We start from the raw sequence: 22,378 nt of genomic DNA on the forward strand, positions 1-22,378 counted from the left end.
ACAGGTGCATGAACAGGTTCCTTTAAGGAGTTTATTTCAATTCCTCTTTGATTTCTCCCCCCTGTCAGGTTTCCTTGTAGGGAAGAACCTGTTCCATTATCTATTCCTTCTGCAGGTGTCAATTTGACTTGAGCTGATGCTTCAGCCAAGTCTTTGACCAGTCCAATGGCTTCATCTTCATGTTCCTATCTCTCAGAAAGAATGTTAGTTTCATCAAATACTACATGCACACTTTCTTCTACATACAGAGTTCTTTTATTAAAAACTTTAAAAGCTTTGCTATGTGAAGAATATCCCAAGAATGCTCCCTCATCACTTCTAGGATCAAACTTTCCTAGGGAGTCTTTTCCATTATTGTGCACATAGGACTTGCAACCAAAAGCCCTAAGATGGGATATGTTTGGTTTTCTCCCTTTAAGTAACTCATAGGGAGTCTTCTCTACTAGAGGTCTGGTCATGCATCTATTTATGATGTAACATGCAGTGTTTACAGCCTCTGCCCAGAAGCTGTGAGGCAATTTGCTAGATAGTAACATTGTTCTAGCCATATCCTCAAGAGTTCTATTTTTCCTTTCAACTACTCCATTTTGTTGTGGAGTTCTAGGGGTAGAGAAATTGTGATCTATGCCATTTTCATCACAAAATTCAGCAAACTTAGAGTTTTCAAACTCAGTTCCATGATCAGACCTAATGGATGCAAGATGATTTCCTAATTGTTTCTGAGTCTTCCTAACAAATGCAGAAAACATGTCGAATGCTTCATCTTTGGAAGTTAGAAATAAAACCCAGGTGAATCTAGAATAGACATCAACTAGCACCATTACATACTTCTTTCCACCTCTGCTCATGGTTCTCATTGGACCACACAGATCCATATGGACCAGTTCCTATGTCTTGGACATACTTACCATTTTTTTGGATTTGAAGGATGACCTTACCTGTTTCCCCCTTGCACATGCCTCACAAATTTTGTCTTCTTTGAACTTGATATTAGGTAAACCTACCACCAAGTCCTTGGAGACTAATTTGTTTAGCTGATTTAGACTGGCATGACCAAGTCTTTTGTGCCATAAGAGGGGATCCTTAACCAACACACTTAAGCAAGTGAGTTCATTTTCTGAAAGAGTTGACAAATCTACAATGTCAATATTGTTAACTCTTTTTCCCTACAAAATAATTTTGTCAGTGGTAAGGTTAATCACAAAGCATTTGGTGGAGGTAAAAGCCACAAGGTTACCTCTGTCACACAATTGTGACACACTTATTAAGCTATATTTTAAGCCATCTATCAGGTAGACATTCTCTATAGAATGAGAATCTGTTTTGCCTACCTTTCCAACCCCAATGATCTCACCTTTCTTTCCATTACCAAAGGAGACATTACCTCCTTTTAGGTCCTCAAGTGAAATGAACTGGTCCTTGTCCCCAGTCATATGTTTTGAGCAGCCACTATCCATATACCATATTTGGCTCCTCCCTTTCACTTGGACCTGCAAAAGGAAATCAGGGGTTAGTCTTAGGAACCCAAACTAGTTTGGGTCCCTTTTTATGGGCAAAAGGATGAATCAGATTCTTTCTTGCCCAACTAGGCAGCTTATGCTTTCCTTGAACAAAAGCTTTGTTTCTTTGATAGGCCTTTTCTTTTGCATTACATTCATATTTGTAATGGCCAGTCTTACCACAGTGTGTGCAGATTTTATTTTCAGGAAGAGTGAGGTACTTGCTTTTTGGATCCTATTTAGGAGCTTGCGTCCCATAGCCAAGTCCACTTTTGTTACTGCTGTGATGCTGTTGCAACCAGGAGAGAGCATCAGAGGCTTTGTTCCACTTGCAAGTTCTGTCTAGTTCATGTTTTACCTTCCCTAGATCTTCTTTTAAAACTTTGATGAATTCATCTTTCCTGTATAATTCATCTTTCATTTTTCCCAAGTTTTCTTCTAGAGTGAGATATGTGTGATCAGCTATCTTCTTTCCTGTTCCTAATTTTAGTTTCAGATTTTCAGACCTAAGTCCTAGGACACTGTTGTCAAGTTCAAGAACCTGGTTCTTCAACTCAGCATTTTTGTTATCACTCTTATTTGCCCTAGACTCTAGACTTTTGCATTTTGCTTTCAGAATCACACATTCCCTAGACAGAACTGCCTTCTCATTATTAATTATCTCAGACTCATCAATGAAGTCTGTTAATAGCTCGGCCAGCCTTTCTTTAGACAAGAACTTAATCTTGTCTTTGAGATGAAGAATACTTACCTCTTGTTCATCATCTGATTCTCCGATGGCCATCAGTGCTTGCTCCTCCTCAGCTTCATCTTCTGAGTCTTCATCTGAAGTTTCTCCCCAAGCAGCAACCATAGCCTTTGTTGAACCTTTGTTTCTCTTTGGTTGAACCTGTTCCTTCTTCCTGTTCCTTCGTTCAGCTCTTTCTTTCTTCCACTCAATTTCCCATTGAGGGCAGTTTTTTATCATGTGGTCAGTCTTACCACACTTGTAGCATCCCTCATTGGTCTGTTTCTCCGGAGCTCTTGATTTGTTGAAGTTTGTACCTCTTGAAGAACCCTTTCCTCTGATCAGGTACTTCTTGAAATCCCTAGTGATCATAGCCACTTCTTCATCTTCCAAATCTGCACCTTCAGCAATTCTGAGAGCTAAGCTTCTCTCCTTTTTGGGGGTATCCATCTTCATGGTTTGTCTCCTCATTTCATAGGCAGTTAAATTTCCAATTAGTTCATCCAGTCTGAGAGTAGCAATGTTCTTGGATTCCTGAATGGCAGTGATTTTGCTTTCCCAGGAGATTGGCAGAACTCTAGTTAGAATCNCATCCAGTCTGAGAGTAGCAATGTTCTTTGATTCCTGAATGGCAGTGATTTTGCTTTCCCATGTGACTGGCAGAACTCTTGTCAGAATCTTCTCAACCTTGTCTTCCTCCAGGATAATCCTTCCAAGAGATTCAAGTTCATTTGTCAAAGTGGTGAATCTAGTATACATCTCCTGGATAGTTTGTCCTTCCTTCATAGTAAAATTCTCATATTGAGAATACAGAAGTATTCCTCTTGATCTTTTCACTTGAGGTGTTCCTTCATGAGCCACTTGCAGAGTGTCCCATATTTCCTTAGCAGTTGTACAGCTTTGGATCCTACTGTATTCGTCTGGTCCTAGACCACATACAAGCCACTTCTTGGCCTTAGCATTTTTCTCCCACTTCCTCAGGTCCTCAGCAGTACAATCAGCCCTTGTTTTTGGCACATCAATTCCTTCAGCATTCTTCTTAGTGGTTGCTAGGGGACCATCAGTGACTATGTCCCAAAGTTCATAATCTTCCCCTATAATGTGATCTCTCATTCTGTTCTTCCACCAAGAATAGTACTGACCATTGAAAAGTGGAGGCCTGGCAGTGGATTGCCCTTCCCAGTTCCCAGGTGGTGCACTCATGTTGATCTTTTTCTAAGGGGTTAGCCTCTTCAAGGATAACCTGCTCTGATACCAATTGATGTTCTAAACGTCAATACCACACAAGAGGGGGGGTGATTTGTGTGGTACCTAATTTTCGCACTAGAAGAACCTGGTTCTTCTAGATATACTTACTATAACTGTTTGCGGAATTAAAAGTGCATAAAATAAAGAACACAGAGATTTTTACGTGGAAAACACCTGGCTCAAAAGGTGAAAAAACCACGACCTACTACTCAGTAGGATTTTCCCAAACTTCCACTAAAATCACTGAGCAAAAAAAACAGCATTTACAAACTCTTGTAAACCTAAGGATTAAACTCTAATCCCAGTGTAGCACACAGCCTCAACTGTTGCGACACCTTCAAGTTAACTCTAACTTGAATACTCAATATACCTATTGCAATTGCTTCTAGATAAAGCTGAAAGGTACAATATGAAACACCTACTACAATTGAACTAGAAATAAAGAAAAACATAATGGAATTGGTTCTTCACTCTTGGTTCATGTAGCTTCAGATTTGCACACTTGAATCACACATAAATTGCTTGCAAAATTCGCCTAGCTCTTTTGCTCTCAATTTAGTTTAACTTCTGCGTATGTGCAATCACCTGTAAAAGAGAACAATCTTTATTATTTATAGAGTTAGTAATCAGAGTTTGATTAAAACTCGAATTGCTGATCCTTCATCAAATTCGAGTCCTAGAACAACTCAAACTCCAATCCTTATCCTTGATCCGGATGTAGTTCTCTTTACATAAGGAGACTTCAACTCCTTATCCTATGCAACCTTTTCGATCAACTCAGAAGATATTGTTGCTGATCCTTGAGACTTATCTTCTTCACACGTATGTCACATGTGTAAGCATATCAACACTATGTCTCACATGATGGACCTGGTTCATGACTGAGTTCATTTTGTCAATCTTCAAAACTTCATCTGAACTTAGGCCAACATTAATAAAAACAAATGAGGCCGATCTTTACTGCAAATGCATATACTCTCTATTTTCCTTTCTTTTTTTGATTTTTATAACTTTTGAAGGTGGGGATGAGATCATGACCACTTCTACGGCCAGGGGTAGGGGTGTTCATAAAAATCCGGAAAACCGAACCAAATCGAAACAAACCAAACCGACCAAAAAAACGATACTTTTTGGTTTGGTTTGGTTTTGATTTTGAATTTTAAAAACCGATCAAATTTGGTTTGGTTTTGGTTTTAATAAAAAAATAACCGAAAAAAATCGAACCAAACCGACTATAGGAGTAGTCATTTCAAATTTATTATTACACCTATATATATGTATATTTTTATACAAAGTTTCAGAATTTGTATGGTGAATGTTAATCGTTTGCACTTTTAGTACAGTTTTTTACCTTTATATTCTAGTTTGATTGGTAGTTTTCTTTTGTTAAGTGTAAGAATCCATTTCATGTTAAAAAAAAATTTTTTTAATTGAGTCCTTAAATTATTCATCAGTATTTGATTCAATTATCATCAATATATTTTAGTAAATAATAAATTTCTCAAAGAGCAATTGATTTGATAGTGTTACGTTGAAAATGTGGTCGCCGGAATATGTGTTTGGTAGTGTATGTCTTATATTTAAGAAAAAATCGACAAATAACCGAAAAAATCGAAAACCCGACAAAAACCGAATCGAGAAAAAACCAACTTAATTGGTTTGGTTTGGTTCTAATATTTGAAAAACCGACTTACTTGGTTTGGTTTCTTTTTAGGGAAAAACCGATCCAAACCGAACCATGAACACCTCTAGCCAGGGGCAGAGCTAGAGAATGAGTTATTGATTCTGACGAACCCATTAATTTTGCTTAGATTTTGTATTTGTATTTAAAAAATTATTAAATATATATAATATTTAATTACAAACTCAGTAACTAAAGTAAATCGTGAGTTCATTGGCAAGTTGAGAACTCATAAACTTCAAATACTAACTATACCTCTATTTACGGCCCCATGATGCTAGCATAATGACATCATAAATTGTTCATTTATGTTCATCCTTAACGACATCACATGTTATTTGATATCCAAATAATCAAAGTTTTTTTTTACTAGAAAAAATTAACACATAATCAAACAAATAAATAAAATACATGAGATTTTTGTTGAATAGGCTCAAAATAATTTTAAAATTTTGGGTTGTATCTCAAGTAAATTTATTATGAATGCTAATTAAGAAAACTTTGTGGGGAAAATATATGAATATTTAGATTCTTTGAACCAAATGGGGCCACAGATTGAAGAAAAGAATCTTAGATGAGATTCCATATAAAAAGAAAAAAAAAACAAATTTCCAAGGAGAAAGGATCATACGAGAGTGGGCCAAATATTTAAACAAAATCATAAATGAAGGGTCCCAAATGCTAACATAATGATATCATAATTTTTCATTCATGTTGCAACATTGACTACTACATCTTATTTACTATGGTTGCTTTAAAGAAAATATTATAGTGTACGTACTAATTTAAATATGGTTGCTGCTTGTATGTTACCTAATTTTAAAACTATGATGTTTATCATATTAGTTATTATCAGTATTTTAAAAGGCGAGAGCATGAGGCGTGACGTTTTATTTGATACGGGACGAGGCGTAAGCTTTGAGATGGGGGTAAGCTCTACGAATTTTTAAGTTTTTTAATTTATAATATAATAATATAAACTATAACACAGAAAATATAAAATATATATTAAAAGTTCAAAAAATTTAAAATAAACTCATAGAAACAAAATATCTAGCATATAAACCAACTATAACGTCTTAACTTTTAAATGATTAAAAATTATAATCTCTTAAAGAATATCAGCAAACTGTACATTTTATCTCCCTAAAAATAAATACTCAATAAATTTTATCAATACTATAATTTAAAATATTACCATTTGCTCCTTCACGAGTAAATGTAAAATTACTTTTAAATAGCAAAATCATAAATGCTAATAATTAGGTTAGCTAAGACAAGAATAATTCCAAAATTTTCTATTTTGTTGGTGGCGGCTACAAAAAGACAGGATGAATTGACTCAACCAAAATGTTAGCCACTTAGCTGAATCAGTAAGAAAATAATTAATACGATCCTGTAACTTAATTTTGTATAATTAAAATTGTAAAGGTTGATCAAATTAATTTATACTACTATGTACGATAACGGAAGCCTTGGTGTAACAATAGATCATTATAACTTAATTTTGTATAATTAAAATAGTAAAGTCTGATCAAATTAATTTATACTACTATGTAGGAGAAGGAGAGCTTTAGCGTAACTAGTGAAGTTACTGTCACGTGACTAGAAGTTCACGGGTTCGAGCAGTAGAAACAGACTCTTGCAGAAATGCAGTCTTACTATGTACGAGAAGGAAAGACTTTGCGTACCGGTAAAGTTGCTATCCTGTGACTAGGAAGTCACAGGTTCGAGCTGTAAAAATACTATATTGCAGGAACACAAGATAAGGCTGCGTACAATAGACTCTTGTGATCCGACCCTGCGTCGAACCTCAAAATAAGGCTGCGTACAATAGACCCTTGTGGTCCGACCCTGCCTCGAACCTCAAGATAAGGCTGCATACAATAAACCCTTGTGGTCCGACCCTGCTTCGAACCTTTATAGCGGAAGCTTAAATGTAATAGAATGCCTTTTTTTTTTTACTATGTACTACAGTATGTTTCAAAAATTTAAATTAAAAAATAATATTAATCCTAATAATAAAGATAGAGAACACGTGCTGCTTAAAACAGGAGAATTCTATTATTTATGCAAAACCAAAATGGTCCGTAAGAGACTGAATTTCCCTAACCATAATTATAAATCTTCTCGTCACCTCCTCCTCTCTATCAAAAAATTAGGAGAATTTGCGGATTTCTTCGTTAGCTATGAAAAAAGAAGAAGAAATCTAGAACATATCGAATTTGCAGAATTAGCACTTTTTGAGCGAATAATTCCAAATTTATATGCAAATTATCAATCATAATCAGGAATTATCTGTTTAGAAAATAGCCAGCTCGAAGTACTGTTGCTATCCTTTTAAGATTCCTTTGGATTTTCTGAATCTCTGTTTCTGTATAAAAATACAAAAAAATTAAAAATTAGAGCTTTGTGTTTGTTGATGCTCATCTAAAAAAAACCTTCTGCAAATTACGGACACGTATAGATCAAGGTAATGTTTCCATTATCAGAATTTTTTTTGGAACTCTTCACGTGAATATCTGCACACACACACACACACACACACATGTATATATGTACATATATACATACACACACATAGAATACACACATATGTGTGTGTATGTGTGTTTATATGTTCGTCCCAGTCATGTACTGCTATTGCTCATTAATTTGGCTTCTTTTTTAAAAAAAATTGTGCTGTTTAGTTATTTTGTGTGTGTGTGTTTGTTTTGTGAAATTTTTGAGCTTTTTATATGAATGCTGAAATTTTTGCTTATAAAGTTTTTGATTTTTTTAAGGGATATGTGTGTGTGTGTGTGTTTTGTGAAAATTTTGAGCTTTTTATATGAATGCTGAATTTTTGCTTATAAAGTTGCTGCCATGTGATCCGGGGGTCACGGGTTCTAGCCGGGGAAACAAACTCTTGCAGAAATATAGGATAAGGCTGCGTACGATAGACCCTTGTGGTCTAGTACTTCCCCAAACCCCGCGCATAGCGGAAGCTTAGTGCACCGGGCTGCCCTTTTTGTATGAATGCTGAATTTTTGCTTATAAAGTTTTGGTTTTTTACATGGGATATGTGTGTGTGTATCAGTGTATGTATTAGGTTTATTTGAAATTCTGTCAACTCAAATGTTGTACAGCTATTTCTATTTAATTTCCCCCTTTTTTTTGAATTCTGTATTTTTTGTGAAATATTAGATCACCTTTTGTATGGAATTTGAAGTTTTTTTCTAATCAAGTTTTAATTTTAATTTGGAAATTGTAGTTTTACTGGTGTATTCTACTTGAATTGCATGTGAATGACTGAACTTTGATATAAGCATGTGGAAGAAGTATTCCTTTTCCTCAACTGAAAAATAAGCATGTTTTCTTTAGCTTGAAATTGAAGATTGTAGAGAAAAAGTGTGTAATATCTAACTACAAAATAAAAATATGCAAATCATAACATATTAGAATAAAATGAGAGGATGCCTTCGCATTATTTCTGGTCAGAATTTCCAATGCTTGACTTAAATCTTGAATAGTTCTTTCCCTCTGAATTTGGTATGATGTTTAAGTTGTTTATGGTTGCCATGACATGTCAAACTTAAATGGTGTTCAACAATAATTTTGCTGATGCATTTTGTTCCCTTAAACCTTAGCAAGGACTTGACAGCGGTTTTAGCGCTCAGTTATTTCAGTAAGTCTAGCGGTGCTAATATGCAATTTGGATTCGTATAATTTCTTATTCAATGTCCAACACTCAAAAACACTAGCTGCATACTCTATGTAAATCAATTTCTCATCACTTGAAATGTGGCTTTGCAATTTATCTCATTCGCCTTATTGCTTTTTGGGTAAATGTAGATAAAAATGGTTGCTTTTGGGAAAAAGTTGAAGGATAGACAAATCCAAGAATGGCAAGGGTATGTCCAATGTCCTTTATATAGAGCTAGTTTCTTGTATCCTTTCTTTTGTTTCAAGTTGGCGGAAACTAGAGATAGCACAAATTTTCGTGTAAAATTATGCAGGATTTGATCTTAGTGATGCTCTTATGCTGAATATCTAGACAGTGTAGTCAAAGGCGAAAAGCTCTAAAGCGCGCTCTACGTCTATTTGGGCTTTAAGCGCAAAGCGCACTTAAAGTGTGAACTTTAGTTTAAAAAAGGAGCAATGAAGGAAAAAAATAAAAATTTATATGTAATTCAAGAAAAAAGCAACAAATTCATTCATAATGTTTCCCTTAGCAGCTAACACACTTATTTCCGATTATATTTGTTGTTTAGTGCTGCTTGATTCAAGAGAGAACTCATGGGCAATGAGACGCACGCCTTAGTGCCTTGCCTTACACTAAAGCGCAACTTAAGCGAGGTGAAGCGCCCTCCTTGAGCTTTCTGAGCTTCAGTGCTTAAGCGCGCCATAAATGAGCCTTTGACAACAATGTTTTACGTTTCATTTTAGCACAGACACAGTTCTAGAAACTGTCATGTTGTGAACTCAATATATATGTTGAATACCTGTTGACCATAAACCTTCTTATAATCCTAATTGATAATGTATTTTAATTAAAAAATGAAGTAACAATAGTTGCAATGCAGAAAAACAAGGTTTGCTTTTTGAGGATTAAAGAAATGTGTTCTCTTTTATTCTTCTAGTAAAAGAGAGAAAATTTTACCTGGATACGTTAATGCAGTAGTGATTAGTCAAAGAGGAGAAATTACACATTACCACCTAAAGAAAAGTAATCAAGAGAAGTACATTTATATTGAATCTGCATTATTATGTTGAATGGTAAAGATCAATTTTGTTGCAGATACTATATCAATTACAAATTAATGAAGAAGAAGGTTAAGCAGTATGCTAACCAAAGCCAAGGCGTAACATTGGATCGGCGGTATGTTCTCAAGGATTTCTCCAGAATGCTGGACAACCAGGTAAGGAGATGGGATTGATGCATTTGCATTCCTAGATGTGCATATCAACTCAGTCGTATTAGATATTTTGTTCTTCCTGTGCTAATTTATCACTTTAATTTTTATTGCGAGAGGTTTCTAGGATGATGTATTATTAAGAGTGATTTTGAAGGCTCTTCGATTGACTACTAATTTTTCCACTAAATAATATTTGATCTTTTCTTGAATCAGGAAAAAGACTATGTGTATATGCTATACATTAGTTTCGTGTACCTTTGAGTGACTGAAGCAACATCAGTATTCAGTCTCCCAAAAATAATCAGTTGTTGAACCCTCGTTTTGGAGAAAGATTTTTCTTCCTAGATGAAACTTGTAGGAAAACGCGCTCTTGTTTCAATCACTGTCTTACTTGCCATATTTGTTTCCTGCTATGGCTGTTGCATCATTTGTTTCTATCTCTGTTTATGTTCTAATAGGTTTGGAGAGGTAAATAATATTCCTTAGAAATTAATCTATCTTTATTTCCTCGTACTATTTATGCATAATTGGATCAAAGGAATACTTCTTATAGCGAAAAATGGTTCAGGCACATCATGGAGATTTGATATTCTTCTTCTTAACTTTTGCAGATTGAAACAATAGTTCTCTTTTTGTTGGAACAACAAGGAGTTCTTGCGAGCAGGATATCTGAACTTAATGAACAGAAAGATTCTCTTCAAGAACAACCTGATATATCCAAAATAAATGAGCTGCGAGAAGCTTATCAAGCTGTGGGACGTGATCTTCTAAAGCTTCTCTATTTCGTTGAAATAAATGCTATTGGATTACGGAAGATACTTAAAAAATTTGACAAACGTTTTGGCTACAAGTTCACCGATTACTATGTCAAAACCCGGGCTAATCATCCATATTCCCAACTTCAGCAAGTTTTCAAGCATGTGGTAATATGCTAATCTCAAAGTGCTATTCTACTCTTCTACTTCTACTTTAATAATGCTACTGCTGCTACAACAACTGCCACAACTAGTTTTTTTTTCTTCTGAGATTTGCTTTTAACTCATTGCTACTATGTCGTTTCTTGACTAAACATGAGACTTGTATTTGTTTGCACTAGTGTTCCCTAACACAACCATCCCTGAATGATGATTGCAGGGATTAGGGGCAGTTGTTGGAGCAATATCTCGTAATCTCGCCGATCTTCAAGACCGTCAGGGAAGCTACTTGTCAATTTATGACCAGCCAGCTCTTCCTCTCCAGGTTTTAGTTTAACTCTGTTAATCAGCTTTGGTTATGTATTCAGGTTTACAAGAATTATAGTCTTATGTTGTTAAGCTCTAGATTTAAATTCTAGACATGCTCGACTATTTTTTTATCTGGTACAGAGCTTTTTTGCAGGACCCTGTAGTGGACTCAATGCAAGCAGCTGTTGATAGATTAAGTCATTCAACAAACTTCCTTAACTTTTTGGCTCAACATGCACTTATCATGCAAGAAGAGTTACCCTCTCCTGTTGAGGAAGAAGTTGTTGATCAGAAATACCATTTTATGTCGCTGCTGTTGAACTTGGCAAATACTTTCCTTTACATGGTTAATACATATATTATTGTGCCAACAGCAGATGATTATTCTATGAGCTTAGGTGCTGCTGCGACAGTATGTGGGATTGTGATTGGAGCCATGGCTGTCGCGCAGATCTTTTCATCTGTGTATTTCAGTGCTTGGTCAAACAGGTCTTATTTCAGACCTCTGGTATTTAGCAGTATAATTCTATTTGTTGGGAATGCCATGTATGCATTGGCTTATGATCTCAAATCAATACCAGTTCTACTTATCGGTCGTTTATGTTGCGGGTAAATATCTCTACTCCCTCCTCTCCATCTAAGTGCATCTATACATGTGTTTTCATTTATTGATATTTTAAATATTTCTTTTTTGTACTTGGGACGGGGGTGGTGATGGTTGGAGGACAGTTTATTGTGTATTTTGTGTCTTCTTCTTATGTTCTTAATTTTGCATGTGTGTTAGCTAGACTTGGTGATACATTGTCAATCTTGTAGAAAGCAAAGTCGTTTAGTTAACTTTTATGTATTTGTTTGTTAACCCTTTAGTGCATTGTTGCCAATGGATTTTATTAACTGTTAGCTAGTTAAATTACATGACAAGATAGACCTAAAGTCACGTGAACGGAAATTGTATACAAGAACCTACAATCTCTCAGGATCCATATAAATTTAGCTAAGAACAGAATACAATAGAAGTAAAGATTCTATAAGGTGAGACCGGCTAGTTGGAATTATGATATATTTATGGTTGTTAAACTTACATTAGGTTCGGTGTTTTTTAGGAAGATAGAGACTTATATGTCAATGTAAAGACAAATATGATATTTAAAGGATCTCTAATTTTGAATAATTCCCTTCGATTGCCCTTAACAACAACAACAACCACCCAGTAAAATACCACAAGAGGGGTCTAGGGAGGGTAGAGTGTACGCAGCTCTTACCCCTATCCCAAGGGGTAGAGAGGTTGTTTCCGATAGACCCTCGGCTCAAGGATGCGAAAAAGATAATATATCAGTACCATCAACAGAAATCATAGAAATAATAACAGCATCATAAGTACCAGAAAATAGATGAAAAGCAATAACAGTAACACGTAAGTAAGGCTCTCAATTGCCCTTAAAAACAGGTTATTTATATAAGAGTGCAATAAGTCTGGATAAATCAGAGTTAACATTGAGGATTCATAACCTCGACTAGTTTTGGGATTGAGGAGTATTTGATTGATTGAGTTTGCACATATTATAAGACTACAAGTTGACAAGATGGTGGCTTGCCCTTTTTTGTGAATTGCAGTTTTGGTTCCGCCAGAGCAGTGAACCGTCGCTACATCAGTGACTGTGTGCCACTTAGACTTCGGATGCAGGCTTCAGCAGGTTTTGTTAGTGCTAGCGCACTTGGAATGGCTTGTGGCCCTGCACTTGCTGGTTTACTTCAGACAAATTTTAAGATTTACAAGTTAACCTTCAATCAAGATACTTTGCCTGGTTGGCTTATGGCTTTTGCATGGTTAATTTATTTGGTATGGCTCTGGATCTCATTTAAAGAACCTGTTCGCGAGACTGAAGTAAACAATGTTCCTCAAGAATCTAATGCTGGTAAGTTCTACTTCTCGTTTTGGTTATTAGAGCTGTCACTATCCAAAAGTTGCATATGTTAGTGCCGTTGCGCTCTCCTTTTCCCTTAGTCTCTGTAATCTGAAAAAAATGAGGAATGCACAATAATGTTGTGTGACTTTAAAGCAAAAATAGCGACAAAATTTGTAATATTGTAAGTAGTGTGGGAGGTGAATTTAAAGATAATATCATTATTGCAATACAAAGTCCAAGATCTAGAGTGCTCTCATTCAAGGTGCTTTGAATGAAACCCACCCGGCCACCCATATCAAATTCAATTCAGAGAAAAGGTGGTGAAGTTGAACTTGTTTCTTTCCTTCTCTTCTATGTCGTTCTATTTTCATATAATATTCATTTGTGTGATGTGCACAGCATTGTCAGTATTTGATATTCTGTTAAATGGTTCTCCTGAATAATACACTTGGACTGGTAAACTTGCCAATGTTTACCAAGGTGAACATTGAATATGACCAGAAGTAACTTTTTGTAAATTTTTATGAACCTGTTTTAGTTATGAGCCCATATTCTAGTCACTCACAAATATACATTTTCCAACTCATGTTTGAACCTTGTAGACTGGATTGAAGCGTTATTTAAGGTTAGAGTAGAATATGCTATTTACCCAATGTTTGAGTAAGGGAAATGCAGTGTGCTACTCACATTTTGTTTCTTAAATGTTCAAAAATGAAAGTGTTGGTTTATGAAGTAGGAAATGTCCTTATGATCACCGTTTTCGTTACGTGCTTATATAGGTAAGGATACATTATAAATAATATTAAATTTCTATTGCTGAAGTAGGCATTAATGTGCAAAGGCTGGTGTATTAAGGTCCATAGTTACTAAATATGATCTGATAATTAATCTTTTGGTTGCTTGAACCAGATGCCCTTGAAAAGGGTGTTGTGGAACCATTGCTAGTAAAATCACCTCAGAATCAACAAGATGAGGATGAAGAAGATGGTGACGAGAGTGAAGAAGCTTCCAAGGAGTCGCATCAACCTGCTAATTCCATAGCAGCAGCATACAGATTACTCACTCCTTCAGTGAAGGTATGTTCAATTCTGAGCCCCTTGCTTCTTTTTGTAATCCAATAAGTAATATTCTTTGTTTGACAGCGTGATCCAGTGAAATTACTTGCTTTTATTGCGTGGAATATTTCGTCTATTTATATGGTCTTGATCAATCCTCACCTCATGAGCTAGCTTTTGAAGTTGAGTTAGATCCAAAGTTCTTTTCTTTACATGGTATTGTTGTTACCGTGTATCCCAATATTAGCTCCCCGTGTTATGTTGTTCACGCTCTAATTGGTAGGCCTAAGCGCGTGGGAGGGTGTTGAGTTGTACCACATAGTTGGGATGTGTTGGGAATAAGCCCCCACAAAAATATTATTCATGTTAATAACAACGGAATAATAACATAGTACCGAGATACGGTAATCCAGAACAAAAAGAACAACAAGAACACAAAGATTTTAACGTGGAAAACCCTTCTGAATAAAGGAAAAAATCACGGGCCCGAGAGGAGCAAAGTAATCCACTATAATGAAGAATTTTATACTCCATAGTCCCGAGTAAATACTCCAGGAACCACTATACACTCAAAAGAAATAACCCTCTTTTGAGATTCCCACCTCACTACAATATCGCTCACACTCTCTATTTTTCTACACTGACGATTTTTCTATCCGTGAAATACTTGAAGCTTTGTTGCTTCTGTGTGTTTCAACAAAGAAGCCGAGAGCTGCTTTTTATAGGCAAAGTCACCTTTCCTCCAACCAACAGGAATGCTTGCTTTACTTGCAATTTGCCAACTTGCATTCTAGCAAGTTGTTGCCAAAACAGATTTGGTCCTTGGTGTGTCTGATTTCTCATTTTTCTATTTCTTTTATTTATGGGGCTGGACTCATCAAGATGTGGAATATTTGGTCTGTCATGTGGTCTTGACAATCTTCACCTAATGAGCTAGCTTTTGGGGTTGAGTTATGCCCAAGGTCTATTTTTTGTACATGGTATCAGAGCTAAACCTATCGCAATTTTTTGTTTTCCGGTGTTGGGCCCCATGTCATATTGTCCACGCTTTAGATGTCATATCCTAGGCGTGTGGGATTTGGGGGGAGCAGGGGTGGTCTCTTACAAGAGGAACGAATAGGCCTCTTTATATGCTCTTAGGCACTCTTCACCTCATGAGCTAACTCTTGAGTTAGGCCCATTAGAGTCAAACCCATCCCAATTCTTGGTTTACCCGATATTAGGTACCCATATTAATTATGTTGTCCACACTATTTGGCAGGCCCTGAAAATGCGGGTTGTTCAATTGCCCTACATCGGTGAGTTGTGGAGTATTTTGTCTCTTTATAGGATCTTGGAAAATACTCACCTCATGAGTTAGCTTTTAGGGTCGAATTAGGGCCAAGGTTCATTTATTTACATATTGTTTACTGCGAATTTGACTCTTTGAGTTCAACAACTGGTATCTGGCATTTGCTTCCCTGATGTTGCTTGTTTACAACAGTTTGTCTTTAGATGTTTAAAAGATAGATCTTGATGTCACAGAATGAAAATGGATTTGGGAAGCAGAACTCTAGCTTTTATTTATCAAGGTTATAGTGTCTGACAATTCCATTTAATTACTGTTATAACCAGATCCTTGAAGGAAAACCTCTTTGATTGATGGTGGTCGTACAGGCTACGGATCAAATTAGAACATTTCATCTTTTACTACATTGAAACAGTTATATGTGAATCTTGTATCTGATATTATGTGTTGTCCTCTTACCTATCAAGACACATAAACCAAATTCTGTTTTCCCGATATATCACAGGAATTAGCAGACCACATACTTCTACATAGATTTTTTCTTTTTCGGGCACCTTTTGTTAGGTTGGTTCGGATGTGTAGGTTACAAGTTAACAAGCAAACTAGATAGAGCTTTCTTGGATGCTGTAGGAGTGGGATACAAAACGAAGAACTTCACTAGTAACGCACAAAAGAACGAATGTAATAGAGAAAAGGGAAGAAAAAGAAAGGATGGAACGTTTTTCTGCTACCTGACATCACATGAAGTCTATGATTAGATTGTCTGTTAGAAAGGTGTACCATTTAATAACCACTGACGCAACTCTTTGATGTATCCAGGTTCAATTGTTGATCTACTTTATGCTGAAATATGCCATGGAGATTTTACTTTCAGAATCTAGTGTCGTCACGACATATTACTTTGGCTGGTCAACAAGCACTGTGGCAGTTTTTCTTGCATGTCTTGGCCTCACTGTACTTCCAGTAAATCTTGTTGTTGGGAGCTATATAAGTAACATGTTTGAGGACAGGTAATTTCTTTTTGCACAAGAATATATTATGGATGTTTACTTTCTGGACACTTGTTCACTGGTTCCTTAAATTTCTCGCCGGAATGCTCATGCATGTAATCTATATTTTTCATGGCTTCGCCTAAAATGTTTTGGCAGCTATGTCTGCATAAAAAAAAATAACAAAGTTCAAGTCTCATCTTGTAATACTTACCTATTAATATTGCGACCAAGGTGAAAATAAATGCTTCTAATTAGACAGAAATTTGACGATTTTTGTCAACAGTAAGTCAGGACGATGAATCTTTACCATCAGAATTTGAATATTAAGTTATGTTTCTTTTGTTTGCAGGCAAATTTTGTTGGCGTCTGAAATTATGGTTTGTCTTGGTATACTCATGAGCTTTCAAGTTGTATTCCAGTATTCTGTGCCACAATATGTCTGCTCAGGGCTCTTATTGTTTGTATCTGCTGAAGTTTTAGAAGGTATGATCCCTTCTTATGTTTTCTTCCTTGAGAAAACTACTTGTATCTTGATTGTACATTGATTAGGCTAAATATAACAAATTTAGATAAGTGAATCTTTCGCTAACAGAGGCGGATGTAGCTTTTTGACTATGCTTTCATCTGAACTCAGAATTTTCGACACGGAGTACGGATATACATGTAAAACTTATTAAAATCTCAACAAATATTAGATCTGAAGTCATAATTTTAACAGTATAATGAGTTCAGTGCAATGTTGAACACATTCAATTTAAATGCTAGATCTACTTCTGTTCACCAACATATGTACGGTCAGACCTCTCTATAACGACATCGTTATATAGCACTTCTTTGGCATATATCAAAACTTAGGTGGCGATCTTCTTGATGAGAATGGCTAATTCTTTTGGTTCTCACACTTACGTTATAAATCGGTGTTTTCCTTGCTCCAGGTGTAAATTTATCACTCCTCTCGCGAGTCATGTCATCTAGACTTTCACGTGGAACCTACAACGGCGGCCTCTTGTCTACAGAAGCGGGAACCATTGCTCGGGTGATTGCAGATGCAACGATAACTCTTGCCGGGTACTTAGGGGAGAGTATGCTCTTGAATGTTACTCTTCTTCCTTCGCTTTTTATATGCATAGTCTCCATTCTCGCCACCTTTTGGACCTATAATTCTCTCTACTGATTTTATCTATGTAGTTATGTTATTCTAAGGAACCAGCAATCATTGTTGCTCAATTCTTGTACCTACCTCTCCATTACTTTGAAATTTTTTTACCTTTTGAACTGTTTTATGGATCATTTTCTAGTGTTTGGTTTGACATAAAGTATGAAGTTAAAATCATACAAGGTGCAATTGCACCGAGTTTATGTCTGGTATAAGCTTGTTGTGTGAATATTGGAATAACATTTCACAATTTAATATCCAACAACACAACAACGACGACGATCCAGTAAAATTCTACAAGTGGAGTCTAGGTAGGATAATGTGTACGCAGACCTTACCTCTACCCCGAGGGTGTAGAGAGGCTGTTTCCGATAGACCCTCGGCTCAAGAAGACGAAAAGAGACAATATATCAGACCATCAACAAAAACCATAGAAATAATAACATCACAAGCACCAGTAAATAGATGGAAAGCAAAACTAATAACCAGTAAATAAGGCCCGGCACTATGAAAATAGAAGAATAGTATGAACACAACATTGATCACTAGCAGTCTAAGACAAAATCCTATCAGACTAGCCTCACACTGGTACGAGTTAAAAATATGCTCAACTACCTCCTAACCTACAACCTTAATGCTCGACCTCCACAGTTTTCTACGAGTTAAAAATATGCTCAACTACCTCCTAACCTACAACCTTAATGCTCGATCTCCATAGCTTCCTATCGAGGGCCATGTCTTCAGAGATCTGAAGACTCGTCATATCCCGCCTGATCACCTTTCCCCAATACTTCTTAGGTCGCCCCCTACCTCTCCAGCAACACAACGATTTAAAACGTATCTAATACTGTAATTATAAAGGTTATTTCACTGAGTTTATGTTTTGTACATTGATGGTGTCATGTTTAGTTACAAAGGGACGACTTTTGCGTTGATATTCAGCACTATATAACTTATTTTATGCCTATACTAGGTAAATTTGAACCGTACATCACAAAGCTAACTCAAAATCTCGAACCCTAGTAATATATACATGGTTATGCATCTTTAATTTTTTTTTCATTTTTTGTTGCACTAAATTCACTATTCAAAGTTTCAAACTTCATTTCTTAACTTATAATTCCAATTTGGGAAGAAACAAAAAAGAGATATTGAAAAATTCCTGCTCTTAGATGAGTCAAACCTAGAGAATGATCTATAAGTTAAAATTTTAATTAATACAACCACGGAAAATATTTACGCAGTAATGAAAATTGGAGAAATTATATGACTTAATGAATAAACTTGGAAACTCTAACAAAAATACTTGAAAACGTTAGGATTTGTTAAAATAAATCAATAAGCAAAATAAAGAAGGTGAAGAGAAGATAAAGGAAGGAATACATAGAGAAGAATTCGTTTTTTCAAAAATAAAAATTGAAATTCCAGCAGGTCGCTTAAACAACTGGCGACTGCTTTAAAATATATTTTTTTCGGGGGGTTTTTTTCAGAAGTTGTTTTGTTAATAAGAGTAATGATATTTTGTAATTTCTTACAGTTTCCAATAATTATTTGATAAAGCTACAAAATCACTGCTTTGGACTTGAAAGTATTCTGGAAGGTAGCATATATTATGAAGAAAAGATAAAATTTGAGTAACCATATCTAAGATGGTTCATATAGGGGTTTTTACCCAACTCCGTCTTTTTGTTATCCTCTTTTCTTTTTTCTCTTAAGAAATGTAGCTCAAAGTAACAATATAAAACAAGAAGATAAGTAGAAAAAGAGAAAAAGAGATAACTTTCTTATTTCATCAAGTGTTCAAGCGTATCCCATATCATATATCATGCCTCTAGTTATACTATTACATAGAAAGTTACAAATTGATTGTCTTAAACATGACATTAACAATTGAGATTATGGGGGAAGATCATGGGGAGGAGTTATGGAGGTATGGGAGTTACAATTATAATAGTGATGAGTAGTTGGAGGCTATTTACATCATGAGTGAAAGTAGTACAGCGCGTATCTTACTCCCCCTCATGAAAATATCACTTTATTTCTCGAAGACGCCGCATTCTAATCTTCTGTCTCAACTTCTCAAATGTCGAGGTTGGTAATGCCTTAGTGAACAGATCAGCCAAATATTCACATGAACGAATCTGTTGAACATTAATTTCACCATTTTGTTGAAGATCATGCGTGAAAAAGAACTTTGGTGAAATGTGCTTTGTTTTGTCTCCTTTGATGTATCCTCCTTTCAGTTGAGCAATACAAGCAGCATTGTCTTCATATAGTGCAGTTTGATTATCCTTTTTCATAAGAAAACCACACATTTCTTGAATATGTTGAGTCATCGATCTCAACCAAACACATTCCCGACTAGCTTCATGGCTATTATCTCAGCATGATTTAAATATGTGGCAACTATTGTTTGTTTCATTGAACGCCATGATATAGTTGTACCTCCATATGTAAACAAATAGCCTGTTTGAGATCGGGCTTTATGTGGATCAGACAAATAACCTGCACAGGCATAGCCAATCATTTCTGACATGAATTCATTAGAATAAAACAATCTCATATCTATAGTTCCCCGAAGATATTTAAATATATGCTTAACACCATTCCAATGTTCTTCTTGTTGGGGAGGAGCTGAATCTTGCTAATAAGCTTACTGCAAAAGCAATATCTGGTCGGGTATTGTTGGCAAGATACATCAGTGCCCCAATTGCACTAAGATATGGAGTTTCATCACCAACGAGCTCTTCATCATTTTCTTGAGGCCGAAATGGATCTTTATTTATGTCAAGCGATCTCACAACCATTGGGGTAATCAATGGATGTGTATTATCCATGTAAAATCACTTTAAAACCTTTTCAGTGTATGTTGATTGATGGACAAAAATTCTATTTGGTACATGCTCAATTTGTAAGCCAAGACAAAATTTTATCTTACCAATATCTTTCATTTCAAATTCTTTCTTCAAACATTCTACAGCCTATGGAAGCTCTTTAGAAGTGCTAATGATATTCAAGTCATCAACATACACAGCTATGATGACAAACTCAGATCCAGACCTCTTAATAAAGACACAAGGGCAAATAGGGTCATTTTCGTACCCTTCCTTTAGCAGATACTCGCTAAGGCGATTGTACCACATCCTCCTTTATTGCTTCAATCCGTATAACAATTTCTGAAGCTTTATTGGAGAAGTTTCTCTTGAACTTTTATGTGCTTCAGGAACTTTAAATCCTTCAGGGATTTTCATAAAAATTTCATTGTTCAGTGAACCATATAAGTAGGCTGTGACAACATCCATCAACTGCATATCAAGCTTTTCATGAACTGCCAGATTTATTAGATACCTGAAGGTAATTGCATCTATCATAGGAGAATATGTCTCCATATAATCAATGACAGGCCTTCGCGAAAACCCTTGTGCCACAAGTCGTGCTTTATATCTTACGACTTCACCTTTCTCATTTCGCTTTCGCACAAAAACCCATTTGTACCCCACTGGCTTGACACCTTCAGGCATTCGGACTATTGATCCGAAAACTTTACATTTTTCGAGTGAAGCCAATTCCGCTTGAATTGCGTCTTTCCAATTTGGCCAATCATTTCTCTGTCTACATTCATCGACAGATTTTGGCTCAAGTCCGAATCTAAGATGGTTCATATAGGGGTTTTTACCCAACTCCGTCTTTTTGTTATCCTCTTTTCTTTTTTCTGTTAAGAAATGTAGCTCAAAGTAACAATATAAAACAAGAAGATAAGTAGAATTAGAGAAGAAGAGATAACTTTCTTATTTCATCAAGTGTTCAAGTGTATCCCCTATCACATTTCATAACTCTATTTATACTATTACATAGAAGGTTACAAAATTATTGTCTTAAACATGACATTAACAAATGAGATCATGGGGGAAGATCATGGGGAGGGGTTATGGAGGTGTGGGAATTACAATCATAATAGTGATGAATATTGGGAGGTTATTTACATCATGGATGAAAGTAGTGAAAATAATGAACATCCATTACTAAAGATTTTATAACATTTTCCAAATTAAATGAGTTTAAGTCTTGAGGACCGATATTCTGAAACGTGGACTGACCAATAAGACAACAGACTTGAAAAGTCGTTGCTTCCATTATTTAGTAATTTGTAAGTTCCGACTTAGTGCAATTTTTTCTCCGGAATGATACAACTATGTTATAAATATATAATTCGGATCGAAGATATTGAGTACGTCTATTTTAGTACTATCACGTAAACTATATTCTTTTGCGAGTAGGATACCATATATATATATATATATATATATATATATATATATATATATATATATATATACCCACCTGAAAATTTATTAATTTATTTGTTATGAAATAAAGCTATTTAACAAAATAAAATAGCAATAAGAAAAAATGTAGTAGAACTCTTTCTTTTCTCTTTCTTGGTGTGTTCTCTACCAATGTAAATTGTCATGCTTTTATAGGCAAGAAAAGGTAACTTAAAATCTATCTTGAATAGTGCAAAGATAGATATGCTGTAGGAAAATCTATCCTCACACTATTTACATCATGGAAATACATCCATACACAATTTATAACATTATTCTATATGTTTATCCTATTTTTTGAAAGTCCAAACCTGTTATATAGGTCTTGATCCTTTTAAAATTCAGATTAAATATAAAACATGAGGATTACTTGACAACT

General features: G+C 35.5%; 1 protein-coding gene across 2 annotated transcripts; it reads left to right on the forward strand.

The window, feature by feature from the left end:
* Positions 1–7,251: 7,251 nt before the first annotated feature.
* Positions 7,252–17,889, forward strand: LOC109207237 (SPX domain-containing membrane protein At4g22990-like). 2 transcript variants are annotated; one of them, XM_019370119.1, is made up of 11 exons: positions 7,252–7,628; positions 8,990–9,048; positions 9,936–10,056; positions 10,665–10,976; positions 11,188–11,292; positions 11,431–11,885; positions 12,891–13,192; positions 14,093–14,259; positions 16,346–16,536; positions 16,868–17,001; positions 17,454–17,889. In XM_019370119.1, exons 2-11 carry the CDS (start codon positions 8,996–8,998, stop codon positions 17,690–17,692), a joined length of 2,079 nt encoding a protein of 692 aa, XP_019225664.1. In that variant the 5' UTR covers positions 7,252–7,628; positions 8,990–8,995; the 3' UTR covers positions 17,693–17,889. The 2 variants fall into 2 exon arrangements, with proteins under 2 accessions (XP_019225664.1, XP_019225665.1); XM_019370120.1 differs by lacking the exon at positions 7,252–7,628 and adding an exon at positions 7,743–8,822.
* Positions 17,890–22,378: the final 4,489 nt, after the last annotated feature.

The sequence above is a fragment of the Nicotiana attenuata genome, unplaced genomic scaffold (assembly GCF_001879085.1).
Source record: "Nicotiana attenuata strain UT unplaced genomic scaffold, NIATTr2, whole genome shotgun sequence".
Classification (NCBI taxonomy): Eukaryota; Viridiplantae; Streptophyta; class Magnoliopsida; order Solanales; family Solanaceae; genus Nicotiana; species Nicotiana attenuata.